The 22939-nt window shown below is 50.2% G+C and overlaps 1 protein-coding gene across 2 annotated transcripts in view; it reads right to left on the bottom strand.

Annotated features, from left to right (window-relative positions):
- RMDN3 (regulator of microtubule dynamics 3) overlaps positions 1-15876 on the bottom strand; it is a 34010-nt gene extending 18134 nt beyond the window's left edge. Inside the window, exons 1-7 of one of the 2 annotated variants that reach the window (XM_073639127.1) lie at positions 15724-15876; positions 9725-9917; positions 9480-9645; positions 8358-8501; positions 5637-5907; positions 4744-4846; positions 4268-4328 (exon numbers count right to left, since the gene is read on the bottom strand). In XM_073639127.1, coding sequence (XP_073495228.1) covers positions 4268-4328; positions 4744-4846; positions 5637-5907; positions 8358-8501; positions 9480-9645; positions 9725-9908 — 929 coding nt within the window. In that variant the 5' untranslated portion in view covers positions 9909-9917; positions 15724-15876. The remainder of the gene's footprint in view (positions 1-4267; positions 4329-4743; positions 4847-5636; positions 5908-8357; positions 8502-9479; positions 9646-9724; positions 9918-15723) is intronic. The other variant, XM_073639126.1, reaches the window with a different exon arrangement.
- Positions 15877-22939: the final 7063 nt, after the last annotated feature.

Genomic DNA, 22939 nt, shown 5'->3' with positions numbered 1-22939 from the left:
GGGCCCCTAAGGATTTCTGTAATTACCTTACGTTGCAGATACTGCCTGTGAGCGGCGCTATCACTGGCCGCTCACAGGCATCACGTGACCCCCAGCTGCAGCCGGCTCTGACATCCGCTGATGTCACGACATGTCCAGGCAGCAGCCGGGGGTCTTTGTCTTCCGCGTTCCAGGTGGATGCTGGATTGTGGGTGGGGTTACCCCCCCGTGCGTCACACCCGGCATCCACCGCGCACTCTGCCTCTCCCCATTCATTGGGAAAGCACGCGGTGGATGCTCGGTGTGACGCAGGGGGTAACCCCACCCACAATTGAGCAGCCACTACAGGGACCCCAGCGCTGAGTCACGCCTCACTTGTGACGTCAGCGCGGGGTCACGTGATGCCTGTGAGCGGCCACCGAGGGGGATACATTGGGGGCGGGGAGTAATATAAAGTACTGGACAACTTCTTTAAAAGGAGAACAAAAAGGTTGGCCGTCCAAATTGGACATGACGGATCCTAAATCTCCTCAATCATCTGTCAGGGACCCCCATACACATCAGACTGAGTGGTGAACCTGTTGATGTTAGTAGGTTTATCCAACATTAGTCTAATGTGTATGGGGGACTTAAAGGGAATCTGTAAGCAGGTTTTTGCTATGTAATCTAACAGCAGAGACCCTGATTCCAGCTATGTGTCACTTACTGGGTTGCGTGTTGTTCTTTCAATAATATCAGTGTTTTATCAGCAGGAGATCATCACTAGAGGACTAAGAGTCCTGTGTCTCCTTGTCAACTGCTGTGTAACCCCGCCCCCACCACTGATTGGCAGCTTTCTATGTACATTGTCAGAAAGCTGCCAATCAGTGACGTGGGCGGGGTTACACAGAGCTCAGTATTTAGAGCACTGCTAGATCTACAGCAGAGAAAAACAGGGATGGTATCAAAATGACAGCAAACAGACCAGTAAGTGACACATCACAAATCGGGGTCTCTGCCCCTACATCATGTTCCCCTTTAATGCTAGGTTATCAAAACCCAACTCCTTTAACTGTGACTTCAATCTGGACAATGCACACTATGCACTGCAGCTTTATAATGAATGCCTAGAGTTATTTTTGGTGTTGAAGTCAAAAGTTTTACAGGCAGAGTTAGCAGTTCTTAGAAAGAGCAATAACTCAGGACGGCATGGCTTCACTCTTGTATCGGAGTCCGCAAAACAAGAAAAACCTAACGCGAGACAGATGTGAGCTCCCGACTTGTGCAGACATGCTGCACTTTCTTCCGATCAATGCCAAATGTGCATAATGCGCTGCAGAGAAGAGTGTACATCTGAGCCCAGAACAATAGGGTGAAATGGAAAAGCCCCGGCCGCATTATGGTACAGGGCGCGGGGACGTCACCGGTGCTACATGGACAACAAGCAACGACAGGGGAGAGGAAGAGCTCTGCTACACTACAGGGAGGCCCCACAATACACTGCATATTACCGCAGCGCCACGCCATCGTGTAGCTACAGGAGCGAGGGTCCGGCTGTCAGACACAGCCCAGCTCCCCAGAGAGAAGGCAGAGGGGGCTCATTACCATCTCTGTATTCTCCACTGCTGTAAACACAGTGCTAAAGAAGTGCTGTTAACACAGTAATAGGAGGCGCTGACAGTCCTTCCTCCATACACAGCGGTCATGAGATCACTGTACAGTGAGGGAACACGACCTGCTGGGTCATAGGAGACTCAGACAGCTCTGCTATGCCATCAGGAGGCTGCATTTCCCCTGTAACTGGGGAGAATATACCAGTCTCAGTTACAGGGGAAATAAGAAGAAAATTAAAAATATTTTAACATTTAAATGCCCTCCCAAAAGGTCTTTTATGAACTTATGGGGGATAACAATGTGCAAATAAATGAAAAATAAATAAGAAGTTTAAAAATATAACACGTTTAAAAAAAAAAAAACACACAAAAAAAAAAAAACAGAATATGACTGACATAAAAATGAAGCCCCAGGTATCACGCAAAAAATACTTGAATATCTGAAAGGGGGAAAAAAATAAAATAATTGCACAAATAAAAAACCCAGAAAATGTGCCTGATCTGGAATGAGGGAAAACTGCACAATCATGAACTGGTTAACCCCTTAATGACCTTGTGATTTTCCGTTTTTTTGCGTTTTCATTTTTTGCTCCCCTTCTTCCCAGAGCCAGAACTTTTTTATTTTTCAGACAATATTGCCATGTGAGGGCTTATTTTTTGCGGGACGAGTTGTACTTTTGACATCACTGGTTTTACCATATCATGTGCTGGAAAACAGGAAAAAAAATTCCAAGTGCGGTGAAATTGCACAAAAAAAAAATGCCATTCCATAGTTGTTTTTTTACCTTGTTCACTGAATGCTAAAACTGACCTTCCATTCTTATTCTCCAGGTCATTACGAGTTCGTAGACACCAAACATGTATAGGTTCTTTTTTATTTAAGTGGTGGAAAAAAAAAAATCCAAAGTTTCCTATAAAAAAAAAAAAAAAAAAAAGGAAGTGCCGTTTTCCAAGACCCGTAGCGCCTCCACTTTTTGGGATCCGGGACCGGGTGAGGGCTTATTTTTTGCGCATCGAGCTGACGTTTTTATTGATTCCATTTTGGGGTAGATCCGATGTTTTGATCGCCCGTTAATGCATTTTATTGCAATGTTGCGGCGACCAAAAAAACATAATTCTGGCGTTTAGAATTTTTTTTCTAGTTACACCGTTTACTGATCGTAATAATTATTTGTTTATATTGATAGATCGAGCGATTCTGAATGCGGCGATACCAAATGTGTTTTTTTTTTATTATTTTATTTTGAATGATGTGATTTAAACTTTTTTTATTTTAATATTTTTAAAATCTTTTTTTTATTTTTTATTTTTTGCTTGCTTAAATAGTCAACGAGCAGATCGTCTGTATGCAGCAGAAATACTCAGTTTTTATGAGCGCTGACCACTGGGCAGCGCTCATAGCAATCAGGACATGACAACCACAGGGGTCTGCTGCAGACCCTGGGTTGTCTTGCCCACCCATCGGTGACCCGCGATCACGTGACGGGGTCAGCGATGGACGGGACTAATGCCGCGCTTCCGGTGTGGCGATGTTAAATGCCGCTGTCAGAGATTGACAGCAGCATTTAACTGGTTAACAGCCACGAATGGATAGTGATTCCACTAGTGGCTGTTGTGGGCACATGTCAGCTGTATAAATCAGCTGACATGTGCCTGGTTTAGTGTGGGCTCAGCGCCGGAGCCCTCACTGAACCGGGGGTGATGACCTGAGGTGTACTAGTACGCCCCAGGTCAGAAAGGGATTAAATGTAAACCAAATGCTGGTCAGATAGATACAGACAGCACGGTGGCTCAGTGGTTAGCACTGTAGCCTTGCAGCGCTGGGGTCCAGTGTTCAAATCCCACCAAGGACAACATCTGCAAGGAGTTTGTATGTTCTCCTCGTGTTTGCATGGGTTTCCTTCGGGTTCTCTGATAAGGAATCTAGATTGTGAGCCCCAATGGGGACAGTGATGATGATGTCTGTACAACGCTGTGGAATTAATGGCGCTATATAAGTGACTAAAATAAATAAGTACTAAGGGAACTGAAGCTGGTGGATAGCTTCAGAGCAGCGCCTCCAGGCTCTAAAGCATCATGCATGCCTAGGAGACTGGCCACTGCTGATAGTCGGCAGAGGTGGCCAGTAACCTGAGCAATCAGCAGTAGGCTATAAAATTAAAAATCCATTAGTTTGCTCTTTTTTAAAAGAAGTTTTAATAAGAGGTGAATAGCAGCATTTATTTATTTATTTTTTTTACAAGCACTTTGCACCTTCACTTATTTTGTAAGACGATATATAAAATACTTCTACATGAACTGTAACTCTCGGCTGCGGTGTCTCAGTCCACATACAGATACATCCCCCTTTATAGCCATTCCTCTGAGCGTAGACAATAACGCGGTTGTACCAGAAGCACTACTTGGCAGTAGAATGTTGTATACACAGATCTAAAGGAAGCAGTAATGTTTTGGGGGGGGGGGGGTTTTATCTTTGGCGTAAAGCCTGGAATTCGAGGGTATATAAAAGTTTGCCTCTTTGATGTACCAAAAAGAAAACACTTATCTGGATGAAGTGTCTGCTAAAGAGTCAAGAAGATCTCCTGTGAAAAGGGGGAAGAGTGACCCTGTGAGCAGAGCTGTGTACTCTGTGTTATGTCTATGGGAAGATGGAGGCTGGACACGGCCCTCCCCCTCCCCCACAGTGGAGTACATACCATTTGTGGCACTCCGCACTTTGGCCTTCTGTCTGGAGTGCAACTTCAATTTCTTCCTTCCCTAAAAAAAATAAAAAAAGGTTATATATTATATTATAAGCCATAATCAACACGTGAAATAGATCACTCTGTGTGTAATGACTCTATATAATATAGGAGGTTCAGTTTTTGTATTGAAGAACTAAAATAAATTAACTTTTTGATGATATTCTAATTTACTGAGAAGCACCTGTATATTAGGGCTGCTTTTATGGGACAACGAAGAAACAAAATAAAGATGTTTGGTCATTAAAGGGTTAAGCAGCCCCCTTATTTTCAGCCTATGAACATACACAAGCGTGCTCTCGTCCACTCCCAGAAGACCACTAACTGCACTATAAAGAGTATTAGAAAGTTGCACAACTTTTCACCCATTTCACCTACTACTTTAAAAACATCTTTAACAATTGGAGTCTGCTGAGAATCCTGCAGCGCACCTTCCGAGGAGTAGGACTTCTTCTCTGCGAGGTCTTCGGTAATCTCACACATGTCGCTGTAGGACCGCGCTAGTCTCCATACAAAGTCTTGGCGGTTGCCGTACTGAGAAAAGGAAAAGAAATATTTCGGTGTTTCAGTGGTTTCTAATGGCAGTAGACAGGTGAGCTTTAGGAACTAACCACATTGCCACCTACATGGCCACCGGACCATCACACCTAGAGGAGCTCGCTCATCAAAACCATGGATGGTAATTTGGACCCCATTTGCGGATCTAACTGCTTGCCATTATATGGAGCGGGTGGATGTTGGGGGCTTTTTGTATCATTTTGGGGTACATGTTTTGATTGCTCTTTATGGGGTTAGGTTATTTTTTTTTTTTACATTTTCAGAGTTTAATTTCATAATTTCCTAGATTGAACCATTACACAAGTGACGACACCACATGTGTGAAAAAAGAGAAAATTAATATTATATAATTTTTTTTTTTTCCATTCATTTTCACTTTTTGTTTTTTTAATTGCCTTAGTATTATTTGAGCACTTTTACTATCTACTGCAACACTACAGGGGAAACCAAGGGACGGCGATGGGCGCCGGAATGGTTGTTTAATCACTATAATGCGGTGCAATGAGTGAAACAGCAGAGACTGGAGCCGGCTGATAGAGGCAGATGCCACTTGTTGTTTTTAATTTATGGTGCTTTTCTTTCAAAATAATCTCAGTGTTTTTATTGCAGTTTTTGCGCAATGAGATCAAAATGGAGCAGCAAAAAAAAAAAAAAACACACCAAAAATGCTGTAAAAATAGGGTAAAATTCTGCTGCCAGTCCGGCTAAACAAAATCCATGCTAGGGATCCCGGAGGGTAAAAGAAAGTAAGAAAATGGTTCCTTACCAGCAATTTATTAGCGCCCAGCATCTGGAACCCCTCCCTCTTCTGCTCGGCGTCGCCATTGTGCAACTGATCAGACCTCTGGAGCAAAAGCAATAACTCCTCGTCTATGGGGTCGGCAGACAACATGGTCGCTTCGTCATCGGTGACTAAATCCGCAGAGTCCCTCCGCATTGTCCTCACGGTCTCACAGCTTACTTCATCCTCCTCCTCTTCCTCGCTCCCCTTGCTGCTTTCCCGATCATAGTCGGACTCGGCGTTTGCTGTAGTGTAACTATAAAAGAGAATACATGACGGAATCAAGGCGAGACAGATAACAATCGGATTTCAGGGGCAGAACCTGCGCCTATCCCAAGATCAGGGCCCGCTCTCCCGCTGATGGGAATTGATAAGTGGACACACATAGTTGTCTTTTTCTATTCACCACCAATAGTAGTAGCTCAGATCTAAAAGTGCCCAGTTTTGCTCTTATTTCATTACCACTCTTCCCGAGTTTTCCCATTTTTTCTTTTTTTTTAAATCCACCAAATGGTTCCAGAGATATGGGCCTTTTTATCCAGTGTTAATTTTGAGGGTCTTTACTAAAGGGGCGTGGCTCACAGGAGTAAGATTTTTACAGACACGCCCCCGAGGACCATAAAAGTTCTCTCTACATAAAAAGGCCCATAATTCTGGATATGCATGGTGGATTAAATAAAAACAAAAAACAAAATACTCAGGTGAGCAGCAGGAATAAAGAGAGCAAAAACATGAGCACTTCTGTCCTAGTGACAGGTCCTCTATCATTATGTAGTAATACCGTGTTCTGCTCCACCACATTCTGCTTTTGGAACAAATCAGATTGATCTTTTCTGCACCCAATCAGCTGTGTCCACTACGACGGTAATTTTGGCAGGTGACACCTCCCAGTAGCCCTTTTTAGTGGCGGCACTGTAAATGTGAATTTAATAAATCTCTTCCATTTGCCTTGGAGAAAATTGACCTGTGGTGCAGATTTTCAATCCGTAGCATAATTTACACTGAGGATTTTTGGCAGCTTTTCCAAGACAAAATTTGCAACAGAAATCCCATGATTTGTGACCTGGCAGATTTCGTTGCAGAAAACGTGGACGTACCCCAAATGTGTGGCATGAGAGGAGTATTAGCAGAAGACATTCAGGAATGACAACGCCATGTATTTGACCATCAGAGATTTTGGGATTCCCCCACTTCTCCTCCTTTTTGGATATCTATGGTATACATGTCCAGCAGATGGTTGGGGGGCAATGTATGGGGCAGGCACAGGAGTGGATGTGTTATATTTAAGGTATGTGCACAGTTTTTTGAGAAGTCTTTTTGAATAGGTTCGCTCTGAAAAAAGTCTGAAAAAATTGCATAACTACTTTGCTGTTCACACCTTCAGTCTTTCGAGAGTTTTTCTTCCACTCTAGATTTTAAATAATGCGCAGTGGGGAAAATAAAGCTGCCTGTCACTTCCTCAAAGCGGCTCCTGATGGAAAATGCTCCAAACTAGAAACTTTCCCATCAAAAACGCATGAAAAAACCTTTTCAAAACCACTAAAGGAAACAAAATACTCCTCAAAAAAATTTCCCCAAAAAAAGGTTTCCTGGTATAGTTTTCATTGGAAAACTTGTCTTTAGCAAAACCCTGTGTGTGCTCCTACCCTTACCATACAGTGGACGGGTGCAATAATGGAGGCACGGCGTTTTTTTTTTAATTCTCCACTCCACAAAGAAGTTTTTCAGAACCTTGTAAGGTAAATTAAACAGCAACCCTCAAAATGATAACATGTCCAGCATGGATATACAAAAATGATGGAAGACAGGGAAAAATAAAAAACTAAAATATTGTCCGCAGCGAGAAAGGGTTAAATCGGGAATTAATAAAGCCTGTTTTTGCTGTGCTCCCGACACCTAGATCAGGAAGGGTCCAGTAACACAGCGGACTCCTCGGTTTGGCGCGTATATTGCTGACGGGCAGCTTTTTCCCTATTACGCTCCAGTTAGGATTTGGAAGGCTGAGAACAATGTGCACTCTGGGGTTTTGGGTTTTGCTAAAAAGATGAAAAATGAAACCGTCAAAATGGACCTTGAGGATTCTCATGAAAAACAGGGAAAGAGAAAAATTCACCTCGGTGCCGTGGCGTCAGCCAAAGCAAACACTGGCGCTGGTGCGTGGAGGAGCCAAGACATTTGTTCTGCGCTCCATCTTCGCGATGGTTCTACCTTGTTCTTTCTGAGAAGGGCCTTGGATGACCGCACAACAGAGCAGCCCCCCTGACAAAATACTCTCAGCTCTATAGGGTGGGCAATATTCCCAGAAACGCTATTTTAACTCTTTAAACCCTACATTGTGTCTTACTACTGACCGCGGATTTAACAGCTGCATAAGAAAAGAAAAAAATTCCTGCAGCTGCAGAAGCGGATCCAGGGCGTCAGTGACAGGCGGAGACAGCAGCGAGGTCAGACCTGGTGTAAAGCCTCCGGGACCAAACCTGCTCCTGGTCTACATCACACTGATCCGCCATAGCAGGAAGAGTGGTCTGTGGCATTAATGGTGGGCTCTGCACCAGGTTCTTATTAGGGCTGATCGGTTTCTAACAAATGGGCAAAAACATTTTAGGACATCTCATACGGGGGTCGTACAAAGAAACAGGTATTAATCCTTAGGTGATCGGTAACCAGCAGACAAGCAGCAGCATGGCCGTCTCATGTAGCACTCACCCTCCTTCACTTTCCACATCGGTCTGAGCTGCGCCAGACCCTGCTGTAAAGTAGATGGAGCTGGAGCCGGTGGAGTCCGTCCTCTCTCTGTGCGGCAGGTATCGGCACCGCCGAATAGCCCGTTGGTTCTCCTCCAGATGTGACCTGGTAAAAATCATACCATTTTTTATTGCAATGTGCTATGGATTCAAGTTCCCTATATTTACACCAGTCTAAAAAAAAACAAAATTGTTTCTTTACATATAATAAACTTTCACAAGTTCCGCAAACTTGGCACAAGTCAAAAATACAAGAAAATAAACGTTAGAATATAGCGGTACTTCTTTCTTCACTTATGAGACACCACCACCAACTCAAAGGCACGGACACACAGATTGCAGCTTTCTATTAAGTGTTATTCTAACACCATTGCTGGATTCACAGCTGCACTGCTCAGTGCTGCGGAGTAATTTTCTCATGGCTGTTACTGATTCTTAACATGGGCTATATATAAACAGTAGAGGAGGAATTGCTCATGTTTCGATGTTGTGCATAGGCGACATCATGGCAGCTAGTGGCCACCCACCATCTGAGAGACAACTGAAAATTAGAGATGGGACTTACAGAGGGGAAAAGTGGTTAAAAAATGCAGGGTACAAGTCATATGTTGACTATGAATGGTGTTATTACCCAAGTGCACACATGACAGTTGCTTATTTTAAAGTCATCTGACATGACAGGTACACTTTACTATTGATGACCTCAAGGGAGGTCATGAATTGTTTAGATCAGTGAGGGTCCAAGTTCCAGCCCCCAACAATCAGATGACTGAAAGCTCTGAGGTGCCCCATGACCATGAGCGACACAGCTCTTAATATAGTGTAGCGGGCGCCACTGACAGGGTAGAGGCCGCCACTGATTCTACAGATGTCTCTCATTCACTTATATTCTAGGTCATCAATTCTTCTAACATCTATTCTACCGGAAGATGCCCTCGAGCTGCAACCATTTTAGTTGGATGTGATCAGATAATTGTGATCGGATGCAATAGCCCTTGAATATTTCATTTATTTGCATAATTTCGAAGTTATTTCACATAAGAATGGTATAAGGAATGGCACCACCACGCTGACATGAACCCACCGGACTTCTCCTACAATATCTTCAGCGAGGCCGTGCAGGACGCTCCGCAGAGAGTCGATCTCCTGCCGCAGCTCAGTGATGCTGCCCAGGACGTCGTCCAGACGCGTCAATAACTCCATCTGCTCACGACGGGATGCGGCGACAACGTCAGAGCTCGCTGACAACGCTGGGAGAAAGCAGATGTACGGGCGTATTACTTAGCAGCACGCAATCATACACGTCCAGACATGCGACACGTGACAAACCTTGGGAATAATTCGCTGTGAGCGTGTGATCCCGCTCTGCCCTCACATGATAGCCATTTTGCTTTGTGGTTTTTTTATTAGGATCCCTATGATGGTGTCTGTGAAGCAGATATACCACCACCCCAGCCGCCACTCCAGCCACCAGGCCAAAGCCAACCTGATGTGAAAGGCTAAATTTTGACATGACGTCTTCCTGCAAGAAGGGGGAAAAAAAACACATTGAAATTAGAACTGTGATGTGAGAGAAAAACAAAATAACATTTACTGAAGAGATATAGCATGATGGAGCAGAGGGCCACACGCCCCGGACTTCTGGACAGTGGCAAGCGCCACTTTGTATTTACAGTGATTCTGAGTAACCTCATATCAAGTTTAGCTGTTCTAGGAGGATTTTCCAGTAAGCCGTGGTCAGCAAACAGCTGACAACACAGCAGAGGGATCTCATTGTGGAAAGTTATCAATCAGGAGAAGGATACAAAAACATTTACAAGGCAATACTCAGATATAGCATGGACACTGAGAACGCCATCAAGAAGTGGCTTAAATTCAGCAAAACAGTGACTTTACCTAGAACTGAACCTGTCTCAAAAATTGATGAAAAGACAAGAAGAAAATTGGTCCCTGAGGCTGCCAATAGGCCTGCAGCAACATTAAAGAAGCCCTCCTCTTCTTCCCATCAAAGTCTTTATCCTCTTAATATATCACAGTTACATTATATAGCTGTGTACTTACAGTTGCTCATTTTCCCTTTCTACGAAGATAATTCTTCTCTTTTCCATTAGGTCTATGACATCATGTGATTAAAAACTGACTAATTGAATCCTTCTCAGCTCTATGTAGAAACAGGAGGTCAAAGTTCTCAAAAGGAGTCATGAGTGACTGCAAAAGTCCCTGGCAGGGTGAGGAGGAGCAGATGGGTTAGGAGGTGAAGATGGGAATGATTTCTGCAGGGACAAGAGACTTCCTGTTTCTACATAGTGGAGAAAAAAATAAGAATTTGCTGGGTAGAAAGGGAAAATGGCAATTGTAATTACACAGTGCTGTATACTATGATGAGTGCAATATATTAAGATGATAAAACTTTGATGGGAGGAGGAGGAGAAAGCTTCTTCATAAGAGCAGCAGTAATGGTGAGCAGCGGTTGTGTATTGCACGTGATAATCTCTCATGTTCTCCACACGTCTGGCCTGTGGGGGGGTAGGGAAGCAAGATGGAAGACTTTTCTTAGAAAGAATACATCTGAGCCTACCTAAGTTTTGCCAAAACCTATATCAATTCTGTGACTAGAGGGCACAGCCGACACACGGGTGACTAGGGAGGGGGGGGTAGGGGGGCGCGGCCGGCACATAGCGGGCACAGGGGTAACTTGGGGGGGCACGGTCGGCACATAAAGGGCACAGGGGTAACTTGGGGGGGCACGGTCGGCACATAAAGGGCACACGGGTGACTGGGGGGGGGGCACGGCCGGCACACGGGTAACTGGGGGGGGGGCACGGCCGGCACACGGGTAACTGGGGGGGGGGGGGCACGGCCGGCACACGGGTGACTGGGGGGGGGGCACGGCCGGCACATAAAGGGCACACGGGTGACTTGGGGGGGCACGGTCGGCACATAAAGGGCACACGGGTGACTGGGGGGGGGGGCACGGCCGGCACACGGGTAACTGGGGGGGGGGCACGGCCGGCACACGGGTAACTGGGGGGGGGGGCACGGCCGGCACACGGGTGACTGGGGGGGGGGGGCACGGCCGGCACACGGGTGACTGGGGGGGGGGGGCACGGCCGGCACACGGGTGACTGGGGGGGGGGGGCACGGCCGGCACACAGGTGACTGGGGGGGGGGGGGGCACGGCCGGCACACGGGTGACTGGGGGGGGGGGCACGGCCGGCACACGGGTGACTGGGGGGGGGGCACGGCCGGCACATAAAGGGCACAGGGGTGACTTGGGGGGGCACGGTCGGCACATAAAGGGCACACGGGTGACTGGGGGGGGGGCACGGCCGGCACACGGGTGACTGGGGGGGGGGGCACGGCCGGCACACGGGTGACTGGGGGGGGGGGGGCACGGCCGGCACACGGGTGACTGGGGGGGGGGGGCACGGCCGGCACACGGGTGACTGGGGGGGGGGGGCACGGCCGGCACACGGGTGACTGGGGGGGGGGGGCACGGCCGGCACACGGGTGACTGGGGGGGGGGGCACGGCCGGCACACGGGTGACTGGGGGGGGGGGGCACGGCCGGCACACGGGTGACTGGGGGGGGGGGGGCACGGCCGGCACACGGGTGACTGGGGGGGGGGGGCACGGCCGGCACACGGGTGACTGGGGGGGGGGGGCACGGCCGGCACACGGGTGACTGGGGGGGGGGGGGCACGGCCGGCACACGGGTGACTGGGGGGGGGGGGGCACGGGTGACTGGGGGGGGGGGGGCACGGCCGGCACACGGGTGACTGGGGGGGGGGGGCACGGCCGGCACACGGGTGACTGGGGGGGGGGGCACGGCCGGCACACGGGTGACTGGGGGGGGGGGCACGGCCGGCACACGGGTGACTGGGGGGGGGGGCACGGCCGGCACACGGGTGACTGGGGGGGGGGGCACGGCCGGCACACGGGTGACTGGGGGGGGGGCACGGCCGGCACACGGGTGACTGGGGGGGGGGGCACGGCCGGCACACGGGTGACTGGGGGGGGGGGCACGGCCGGCACACGGGTGACTGGGGGGGGGGGCACGGCCGGCACACGGGTGACTGGGGGGGGGGGCACGGCCGGCACACGGGTGACTGGGGGGGGGGGCACGGCCGGCACACGGGTGACTGGGGGGGGGGGCACGGCCGGCACACGGGTGACTGGGGGGGGGGGCACGGCCGGCACACGGGTGACTGGGGGGGGGGGCACGGCCGGCACACGGGTGACTGGGGGGGGGGGGCACGGCCGGCACACGGGTGACTGGGGGGGGGGGCACGGCCGGCACACGGGTGACTGGGGGGGGGGGCACGGCCGGCACACGGGTGACTGGGGGGGGGGGCACGGCCGGCACACGGGTGACTGGGGGGGGGGGCACGGCCGGCACACGGGTGACTGGGGGGGGGGGCACGGCCGGCACACGGGTGACTGGGGGGGGGGGCACGGCCGGCACACGGGTGACTGGGGGGGGGGGCACGGCCGGCACACGGGTGACTGGGGGGGGGGGCACGGCCGGCACACGGGTGACTGGGGGGGGGGGCACGGCCGGCACACGGGTGACTGGGGGGGGGGCACGGCCGGCACACGGGTGACTGGGGGGGGGGGCACGGCCGGCACACGGGTGACTGGGGGGGGGGGCACGGCCGGCACACGGGTGACTGGGGGGGGGGCACGGCCGGCACACGGGTGACTGGGGGGGGGGGCACGGCCGGCACACGGGTGACTGGGGGGGGGGGCACGGCCGGCACACGGGTGACTGGGGGGGGGGGCACGGCCGGCACACGGGTGACTGGGGGGGGGGGCACGGCCGGCACACGGGTGACTGGGGGGGGGGGCACGGCCGGCACACGGGTGACTGGGGGGGGGGGCACGGCCGGCACACGGGTGACTGGGGGGGGGGGCACGGCCGGCACACGGGTGACTGGGGGGGGGGGCACGGCCGGCACACGGGTGACTGGGGGGGGGGGCACGGCCGGCACACGGGTGACTGGGGGGGGGGGCACGGCCGGCACACGGGTGACTGGGGGGGGGGGCACGGCCGGCACACGGGTGACTGGGGGGGGGGCACGGCCGGCACACGGGTGACTGGGGGGGGGGGCACGGCCGGCACACGGGTGACTGGGGGGGGGGGCACGGCCGGCACACGGGTGACTGGGGGGGGGGGCACGGCCGGCACACGGGTGACTGGGGGGGGGGGCACGGCCGGCACACGGGTGACTGGGGGGGGGGGCACGGCCGGCACACGGGTGACTGGGGGGGGGGGCACGGCCGGCACACGGGTGACTGGGGGGGGGGGCACGGCCGGCACACGGGTGACTGGGGGGGGGGGCACGGCCGGCACACGGGTGACTGGGGGGGGGGGCACGGCCGGCACACGGGTGACTGGGGGGGGGGGCACGGCCGGCACACGGGTGACTGGGGGGGGGGGCACGGCCGGCACACGGGTGACTGGGGGGGGGGGCACGGCCGGCACACGGGTGACTGGGGGGGGGGCACGGCCGGCACACGGGTGACTGGGGGGGGGGGCACGGCCGGCACACGGGTGACTGGGGGGGGGGGCACGGCCGGCACACGGGTGACTGGGGGGGGGGGCACGGCCGGCACACGGGTGACTGGGGGGGGGGCACGGCCGGCACACGGGTGACTGGGGGGGGGGCACGGCCGGCACACGGGTGACTGGGGGGGGGGCACGGCCGGCACACGGGTGACTGGGGGGGGGGCACGGCCGGCACACGGGTGACTGGGGGGGGGGCACGGCCGGCACACGGGTGACTGGGGGGGGGGCACGGCCGGCACACGGGTGACTGGGGGGGGGGCACGGCCGGCACACGGGTGACTGGGGGGGGGGCACGGCCGGCACACGGGTGACTGGGGGGGGGGCACGGCCGGCACACGGGTGACTGGGGGGGGGGCACGGCCGGCACACGGGTGACTGGGGGGGGGGCACGGCCGGCACACGGGTGACTGGGGGGGGGGCACGGCCGGCACACGGGTGACTGGGGGGGGGGCACGGCCGGCACACGGGTGACTGGGGGGGGGGCACGGCCGGCACACGGGTGACTGGGGGGGGGGGCACGGCCGGCACACGGGTGACTGGGGGGGGGGCACGGCCGGCACACGGGTGACTGGGGGGGGGGCACGGCCGGCACACGGGTGACTGGGGGGGGGGCACGGCCGGCACACGGGTGACTGGGGGGGGGGCACGGCCGGCACACGGGTGACTGGGGGGGGGGCACGGCCGGCACACGGGTGACTGGGGGGGGGGCACGGCCGGCACACGGGTGACTGGGGGGGGGGCACGGCCGGCACACGGGTGACTGGGGGGGGGGCACGGCCGGCACACGGGTGACTGGGGGGGGGGCACGGCCGGCACACGGGTGACTGGGGGGGGGGCACGGCCGGCACACGGGTGACTGGGGGGGGGGCACGGCCGGCACACGGGTGACTGGGGGGGGGGCACGGCCGGCACACGGGTGACTGGGGGGGGGGCACGGCCGGCACACGGGTGACTGGGGGGGGGGCACGGCCGGCACACGGGTGACTGGGGGGGGGGCACGGCCGGCACACGGGTGACTGGGGGGGGGGCACGGCCGGCACACGGGTGACTGGGGGGGGGCACGGCCGGCACACGGGTGACTGGGGGGGGGGCACGGCCGGCACACGGGTGACTGGGGGGGGGGCACGGCCGGCACACGGGTGACTGGGGGGGGGGCACGGCCGGCACACGGGTGACTGGGGGGGGGGCACGGCCGGCACACGGGTGACTGGGGGGGGGGCACGGCCGGCACACGGGTGACTGGGGGGGGGCACGGCCGGCACACGGGTGACTGGGGGGGGGCACGGCCGGCACACGGGTGACTGGGGGGGGGCACGGCCGGCACACGGGTGACTGGGGGGGGGGCACATAGCGGGCACACGGGTGACTGGGGGGGGCACGGCCGGCACATAGCGGGCACACGGGTGACTGGGGGGGGCACGGCCGGCACATAGCGGGCACACGGGTGACTGGGGGGGGCACGGCCGGCACATAGCGGGCACACGGGTGACTGGGGGGGGGGCACGGCCGGCACATAGCGGGCACACGGGTGACAGGGGGCATAGGACATTATGGGGGAGGGGCCTGTGGCAGGGAAAACCACATGTGCACAAAGTGAAAGTGCCCGCCGGCAGTGACTGGAGGACCGGACAGCACAGCAGCCGGCTGACACCACACACCGACATATCACACCGGCTCCCGCCACCTCTGACTGCAGCCCGGGGACCGGCGCTCTCCCACAATCATCGCGGACAACCGGCACTGCAGCGCCCTCCTCACACCCGCTATGCATTAGTTACCCGGCGTCACGTCACTGCCGTACAGCGAGCCTGTCCCAGGGTAACGGGGACAGCCACACAGCAAAGGTCGGAGAAGATGCTGGAGCCGGGAGACCTCTGCTGACGTCACGACCATGTGATCAATCATGTGTGGGCGGAGTCAGCCTGTGATTGTGAGGTTGGAGAGGAGTCACGTGACGTGTATGACAGCCTGCAGCAGAGCCGTGTGTGTCATGTGCAGAGCTGTGTGTGTCGTGCAGAGTCGTGTGTGTCATGTGCAGAGCTGTGTGTGTCGTGCAGAGCCGTGTGTGTCATGTGCAGAGCTGGCTGTAGAAAGAGTTAACTGAGGATCAATCAGTGAGCTCCTTGTGACTGGAGCGTTTGTAACCCTGTTTTTTTCTCCGCTCCTCTCAGCTGACCACATCAAAGTTGAATGTTCCGGGACACAAAAAGCCTGTAGAAACAAAACTGCAAAATTTTTGATGAAACCCAATTGCAAAAAAATATTTTTACCCTAAAATACATGAAATTAAGTAAAGAAAAAAAAAGATAGAATTTCCCCCAAACTAGACATCCCTTTTAACCCCTTACTGACATCCACCACACATGTACGGCGCAAGTCGGTAGCAGGTGATTTTTACTATATGTAGCAGTACTGTGGCATCGCTGCATATAGCATAAGCGATCAGACGATCGCAGGTACAAGTCCCCTAAGGGGACTATTAAGAACAGTGAAAAATAAGTAAAAAAGTTCTGGCTCTGGAAAGAAGGGAAAAAAGAAAATACAAAAATGTAAATTGGCCTCTTTGGGAAGAGTTTAGAGGGGCTTATAGGGTACCTACCTCCAGTTGGTGGCTGTGATGAGCTGGTTGTCCCCATAAATTCGGGGAACTAAAAGTCCCCACCGCCAAAAAAACCCCACCTTCGACGATCATTTCACCCCTGTACAGGAACATTTTGTTTTACAATGCAGGGGATGAAATGTCATTTGCTTTCCTATCTGATTGTTCGCTATTGAAATTTCTACTTATTGAAAACGCGCTGATCTCCGTCCGATAAAAGCCTGAATATATGAAATGCAACCAGGTTTTTGTCCGAGGAGCAGCGCACATCCAGAAATGGCAGCTTGTAGATCTAATATTTATATCAGCGGATATTAAAGATGGTATCTGTACACGAGCACGGGCTTATTTTATTAACAAAAAGTTATATTTGGCAGCAATTTTTCCGTCTCTAAGAAAAGAACTTGCTTTTTATTTAGTAATCGTACACTATTTAACAACATGCGTTTGGGGTGAAATATTCAGTCTCTGGAAGTCTGATGCCTTATACTTTGTGCACATATAAAGAAAATCCCATAGTAGTCTCTATTATTCAGCAAGGTATAGTATGAATACATACTGTATGTCCTATCATATAACCCTAGGAGATAACATTTATAGACATCAATCCAATAGTATATTTAGAGAAAGTAAAAAATCATGTTTCACAAGTCACTTCTTCAGTCCTTGCTCACTCCCTGTGTCATGCCTCAGTTTGGGGATTCGATCTGGTGACCTATTGCTGCATGGTCAGTTCCACTATCTGCTGAGCTTTTGCCTTTCCTTCCCTGTCCAAATGCTGATGGTTTCTATTGTCTTTGTTTTCTCTTCTTGGTTTGCTCCTTTCCTGGCGTTTCTCATTTTCCCATTTTGATTTGCCCTATCATATTCCAGGTGGGATTTTATATGTTCACCCTTCACTGCACTTCCTTGCTGGCTATACCTCTAGGTGGACTTGGGTTTAGGAGTTCCAGTCCTTCAGCTAAGAGGTTGTATTCCTGCAGTGGGTGTTTGCTTTCCTTCCAAGCACCTTTTTCTTTTACTATTGTTCGGTTCCTGGGAAGTTACTTGTTCCTTTTATTTCGGTTCTCCTTACCTTTCCCTCTTTACCTGATATGAACAATGTCAGGGAAATATTAAGGAATATTGAAAGTCTGTCATAGATTTTGACCATTTCTCCCTTATTCCCCTTTTTGTCAGTACAAAGCTGTCTCCATAAAAATCTCAGCACAAAACCCCAATTAACACAGTCATGAGTAAGGCCTTAAACAACTGCTAGCAGCCAAGAAGTGTTATAACTTAGTAAAGATGTGAGCATCTTGTCCCTGGAAGACGCAGGGGGTGATTAAAACGCAGGCTTGCAAGAATTTGCGTGTAACTTTTGAGGCTGCTTCCCGAGCTTCAAAACAGAAATCTTCAGACACTTTGACTCCAAAACTAAATACGAAATATTGGAAGTTCCATGCGTCCGACAATAACGGGACCTATATTTTTAGTGGCAAAATGAGCCAAGGAGCAATATGCACATTCCCTGTCATTGTAAGTGTCTGCGTAGAGCTGTAGCGCAAAAACAAGATCTGGCCAAGGTTACAAAAGAATGTCTGCATTACTCAAGGTTCCTAAGAGCACAATGGCCTCCATAATCCTTAAATGGAAGAAGTTTGGGACCACCAGAAGTCTTCCTAGACCTGGTCATCCAGCCAAACTGAGCAATCGTGGGAGAAGAGCCTTTGTGAGAGAGGTAAAGAAGAACCCCAAGATCACTGTGGCTGAGCTCCAGAGATGCAGTAGGGAGATGGGAGAAAGTTCCACAAAGTCAACTATCACTGCAGCCCTCCACCAGTCAGGCCTTTATGGCAGAGTGGCCAGACGGAAGCCTCTCCTCAGTGCAAGACATATGAAAGCCCGCATAGAGTTTGCTCAAAAACACATGAAGGACTCCCAGACTATGAGAAATAAGATTCTCTGGTCTGATGAGACGAATATAGAACTTTTTGGTGATAATTCTAAGCGCTATGTGTGGAGAAAACCAGGCACTGCTCATCACCTGCCCAATACAATCCCAACAGTGAAACGTGGTGGCAGCATCATGCTATGGGGGTGTTTTTCAGCTGCAGGGACAGGACGACTGGTTGCAATTGAAGGAAACATGAATGTGGCCAAGTACAGAGATATCCTGGATGAAAACCTCTTCCAGAGTGCTCTGGACTTCAGACTTGGCCAAAGGTTCACCTTCCAACAAGACAATGACCCTAAGCACACAGCTAAAATAACAAAGGAGTGGCTTCAGAACAACTCTGTGACCATTCTTGACTGGCCCAGCCAGAGCCCTGACCTGAACTCAATTGAGCATCTCTGGAGAGACCTGAAAATGGCTGTCCACCAACATTCACCATCCAACCTGACGGAACTGGAGAGGATCTGCGATGAAGAATGGCAGAGGATCCCCAAATCCAGATGTGAAAAACTTGTTGCATCATTCCCAAGAAGACTCATGGCTGTACGAGCTCAAAAGGGGGCTTCTACTCAATACTGAGCAAAGGGTCTGAATACTTATGACCATATGATATTTCAGTTTTTCTTTTTTAATAAATTTGCAAAAATGTCTACATTTCTGTTTTTTTTCAGTCAAGATGGGGTGCAGAGTGTACTTTAATGAGAAAAAAATGAACTTTTTAGAATTTACCAAATGGCTGCAATGAAACAAAGAGTGAAAAATTTAAAGGGGTCTGAATACTTTCCGTACCCACTGTAAGTTAAATACCAGAGATATTCACATTTGTTTCTTTTGGAGTACAGTATGTGAAATCTCTGCTTGCAGACCAACTAAGTGTTTCTTCAGAGTCTTCTTTGGCGGCGTGCACTTTAAACCCTCCCTCCTAGACACTGCCAATCACAGCTCAGTAGTGTCTGATAGAGGAAGGGGGTGTAAAGTGCACACCCCCCAGAGAAGACTGAAGAAACATGCAGTTGGACTCAAAATCAGAGATTTCACATACTGCCCTCCAGGAGAAACAAATGTAAATTTCTCTGCAATGGAGCGACGCAGTGCAAAACGGAAAAGAGCGACAGAATCAGGGGAACGCGGGGATTTTTTACAAGATATTGTCTGAGATGCAAAGATATACAATCTAGAAACAATACAGATGCTACGCCTTCACAGCGCTGTATGCCGCATTGTGGCATTTTTCTCCCGTAGACCTCCCATTTTATTTCTTTTCCTCTTGTATTAATGTTTTGGGGTTTTTTTACTTTTTTTTTTGACATTTTTAACATGACATAAAAATGTGCTTTTAAGCGAAATCTAGGAATCGTGTGATCTGAAAATGCATGAAAAAAAAATACAGCCAAACGCTAATTTTTTTTTTTCAAAAAAGCATTTTTGGGCAAAAAGAAAAATGGCAAAAAAATATGGAGCTTTTAGTTCATACAATGGGTTTCGCGTCGTCAAAACAAGACATTTCTGGGTTTACAATGTTTGAGATGCAGCCTTTCTTCCCTTAAATTTAATTTATAGACACAAAATATGTCTTGGCTGCCAGAAGCTCTCATGCCAGAGGCGTCTTATTACGGCTTGGCACAGAACCGTCCAGCTTATGGACGCAGCACCACAGGCTGGATTTATTGTGTGGGCTGTAACACGCATGTTATTAATAACAATGTACGACAAGCATTCGGTCTTAAGACATGCATAAAGCCGCACTAAATTACTCAAGGCTTTGACAATTTAGAGACCGCAATTTAAGACCCCAAGACATTGTAACGTTACACCAACCAAGAGTCTAAGTCAATTCACGTGTAGAAGCCTATGCCCTGCCAAAGTATGATATTTCCTATGGGATCCCGATCCGCTCCACCACTGGCGAGAACAGTCAGCTCAAACCTCTGCAACCAGATCTCTTATGGTCCAAAGGGTCATCTATCTGCCAAATGGATGCTGGCCAATATTACATTAAACTTTCTGGTGCTAAACAGACAAAAAGTAAACTTTTTAAATGTTTAACAAATGTAAGTACCCAACTCCAGCCTTGGGAGAAGGACAGAAAAAAAGATAAAAAGTCCTGAAACCAGTCTAAAATGTGTCTGGTCCAATAGGTTTCATGGATTCTTGCCCAAACGACTTCCAGTCGTTGCTTCTACAATATGTGGTTCTTCTTTAACCCATTCATGACCAGGCTATTTTTCATTAAAACGTACTTGGCAATATGATTCTCTAGGTCATTAAGCATACGCAGATACCAAACGTGTATAGTTTTTTTGTTTTTTTTATTTAAGCGGTGAAAAAAAGCAAAACGGAAATTCGTAAAAAAAAAAAATTAAAAAATCACTTGTGTCGCCATTTTCTGAGACCCATAACATTTTCAATTTTTGGGATATGGGGCTGAGTGAGGGCTTATTTTTTTTGCGTCCTGAGCTGACATTATTGATATCATATTAACCTGTATAGGGGCCAGTACAAAGAAACGCCCAAAAGACCAGAGTATTGCGTCAAACACAGCACTTTTATTGAACACACGCGACAAATTTTTAAAAACAACCCAAGTACCACAAGAGAGGTAAAGGCCCTCCACAATTCAATTATAATGACCAATGAATGTCAAAGAATAATTATACAAATAGTCTCCATCATCAATTTATAGAGTATAATATACAGGTGGTACACTTGCGGTCCGCGGGCGGAATTACCCTGCAGGAAGTGGCGTGTGCTGATGCATGTGCCAGCACAGACTGGCCGGATCATTAAGACCAGTATACTGCTAATACTATTGAATAGAATGAGGTCTTGGGCCCTATTTAAGGAACTCCTAAATCACCTATAGAACATGCCCCCTGAGGAAGAAAGGGCGAAACGCACGTCGGGGCGCGGGACAGCCATTACACATCTCCCTTATCAATTTGTAAGTACATTGTCTATTGGAGCCTATAGATTGTCTAATATTAGTTATACCCTCTGAGTACATAGACTATAACAGGGCTATATATAACTATATTGGAAGGGTTCATTACCCAACTGGGATTTTGTTATATGTGCAATATTATATAATAAGGATACACCTTTATGCACCTTATTGGCATGCATTTGCACTTTAACCCCAGACATCTAGGATATATAGACTTATATTACTCTTGATATGGAATTATGTGTAATCTTCAGATTGTTTTAAGTGACTAATTTTTCGCACAATGCACTAGTCACTTTATCTGTATATTATACTCTATAAATTGATGATGGAGACTATTTGTATAATTATGCTTTGAAATTGATTGGTCATTATAATTGAATTGTGGAGGGCCTTTACCTCTCTTGTGGCACTTGGGTTGTTTTTAAAAATTTGTCACGTGTGTTCAATAAAAGTGCTGTGTTTGACGCGATACTCTGGTCTTTTGGGCGTTTCTTTGCACAGGCCTATATATCGGTTAATATATTGTTGCTGAGTTTTGTCTTAAACAATATTGCTGACTCCTTTATGAGTACAGTGTTATAATCATTGATATCATGTTGGGGTAGATATGATGTTTTGATCACGTCTTATTGCTTTTTATTACAGTTTTGCAGCAACTGAAAAACTGTAATTCTGGCGTTTTGATTTTTTTTAATTACGCTGTTTACCGATCATATTAATCTATTTTATATTTTGATCAGATGTTTACAAATGCAGCGATACCAAATATGTGGGTTTTTTATTGATCTATTTTTACCAGGGAAAAAAGGGGTGTTTTAAACTTCTGTTTTGTTTTTTTTTTATATATATTTTTAAAAACATTTTTCATTTACGTTTTACTGTATTTATTAGTCCCCACAGGAGACTTGAACCTGCGATCATAGAATCGCTTGTACTATACAGTGGGTACGGAAAGTATTCAGACCCCTTTAAATTTTTCACTCTTTGTTTCATTGCAGCCGTTTAGTAAATTCTAAAAAGTTCATTTGTTTTCTCATTGAAGTACACTCTGCACCCCATCTTGACTGAAAAAAAAGAGAAATGTAGAAATTTTTGCAAATTTATTAAAAAAGAAGAACTGAGATATCACATGGTCATAAGTATTCAGACCCTTTGCTCAGTATTGAGTAGAAGCCCCCTTTTGAGCTAGTACAGCCATGAGTCTTCTTGGGAATGATGCAACAAGTTTTTCACACCTGGATTTGGGGATCCTCTGCCATTCTTCCTTGCAGATCCTCTCCAGTTCCGTCAGGTTGGATGGTGAACGTTGGTGGACAGCCATTTTCAGGTCTCTCCAGAGATGCTCAATTGGGTTTAGGTCAGGCCTCTGGCTGGGCCAGTCAAGAATGGTCACAGAGTTGTTCTGAAGCCACTCCTTTGTTATTTTAGCTGTGTGCTTAGGGTCATTGTCTTGTTGGAAGGTGAACCTTCGGCCAAGTCTGAGGTCCAGAGCAC

Source organism: Phyllobates terribilis, unplaced genomic scaffold, assembly GCF_046119375.1.
Source record: "Phyllobates terribilis strain yellow unplaced genomic scaffold, ASM4611937v1 Scaffold_7__3_contigs__length_470593459, whole genome shotgun sequence".
Classification (NCBI taxonomy): domain Eukaryota; kingdom Metazoa; phylum Chordata; class Amphibia; order Anura; family Dendrobatidae; genus Phyllobates; species Phyllobates terribilis.
This window is presented reverse-complemented; position numbering and strand designations above follow the sequence as displayed.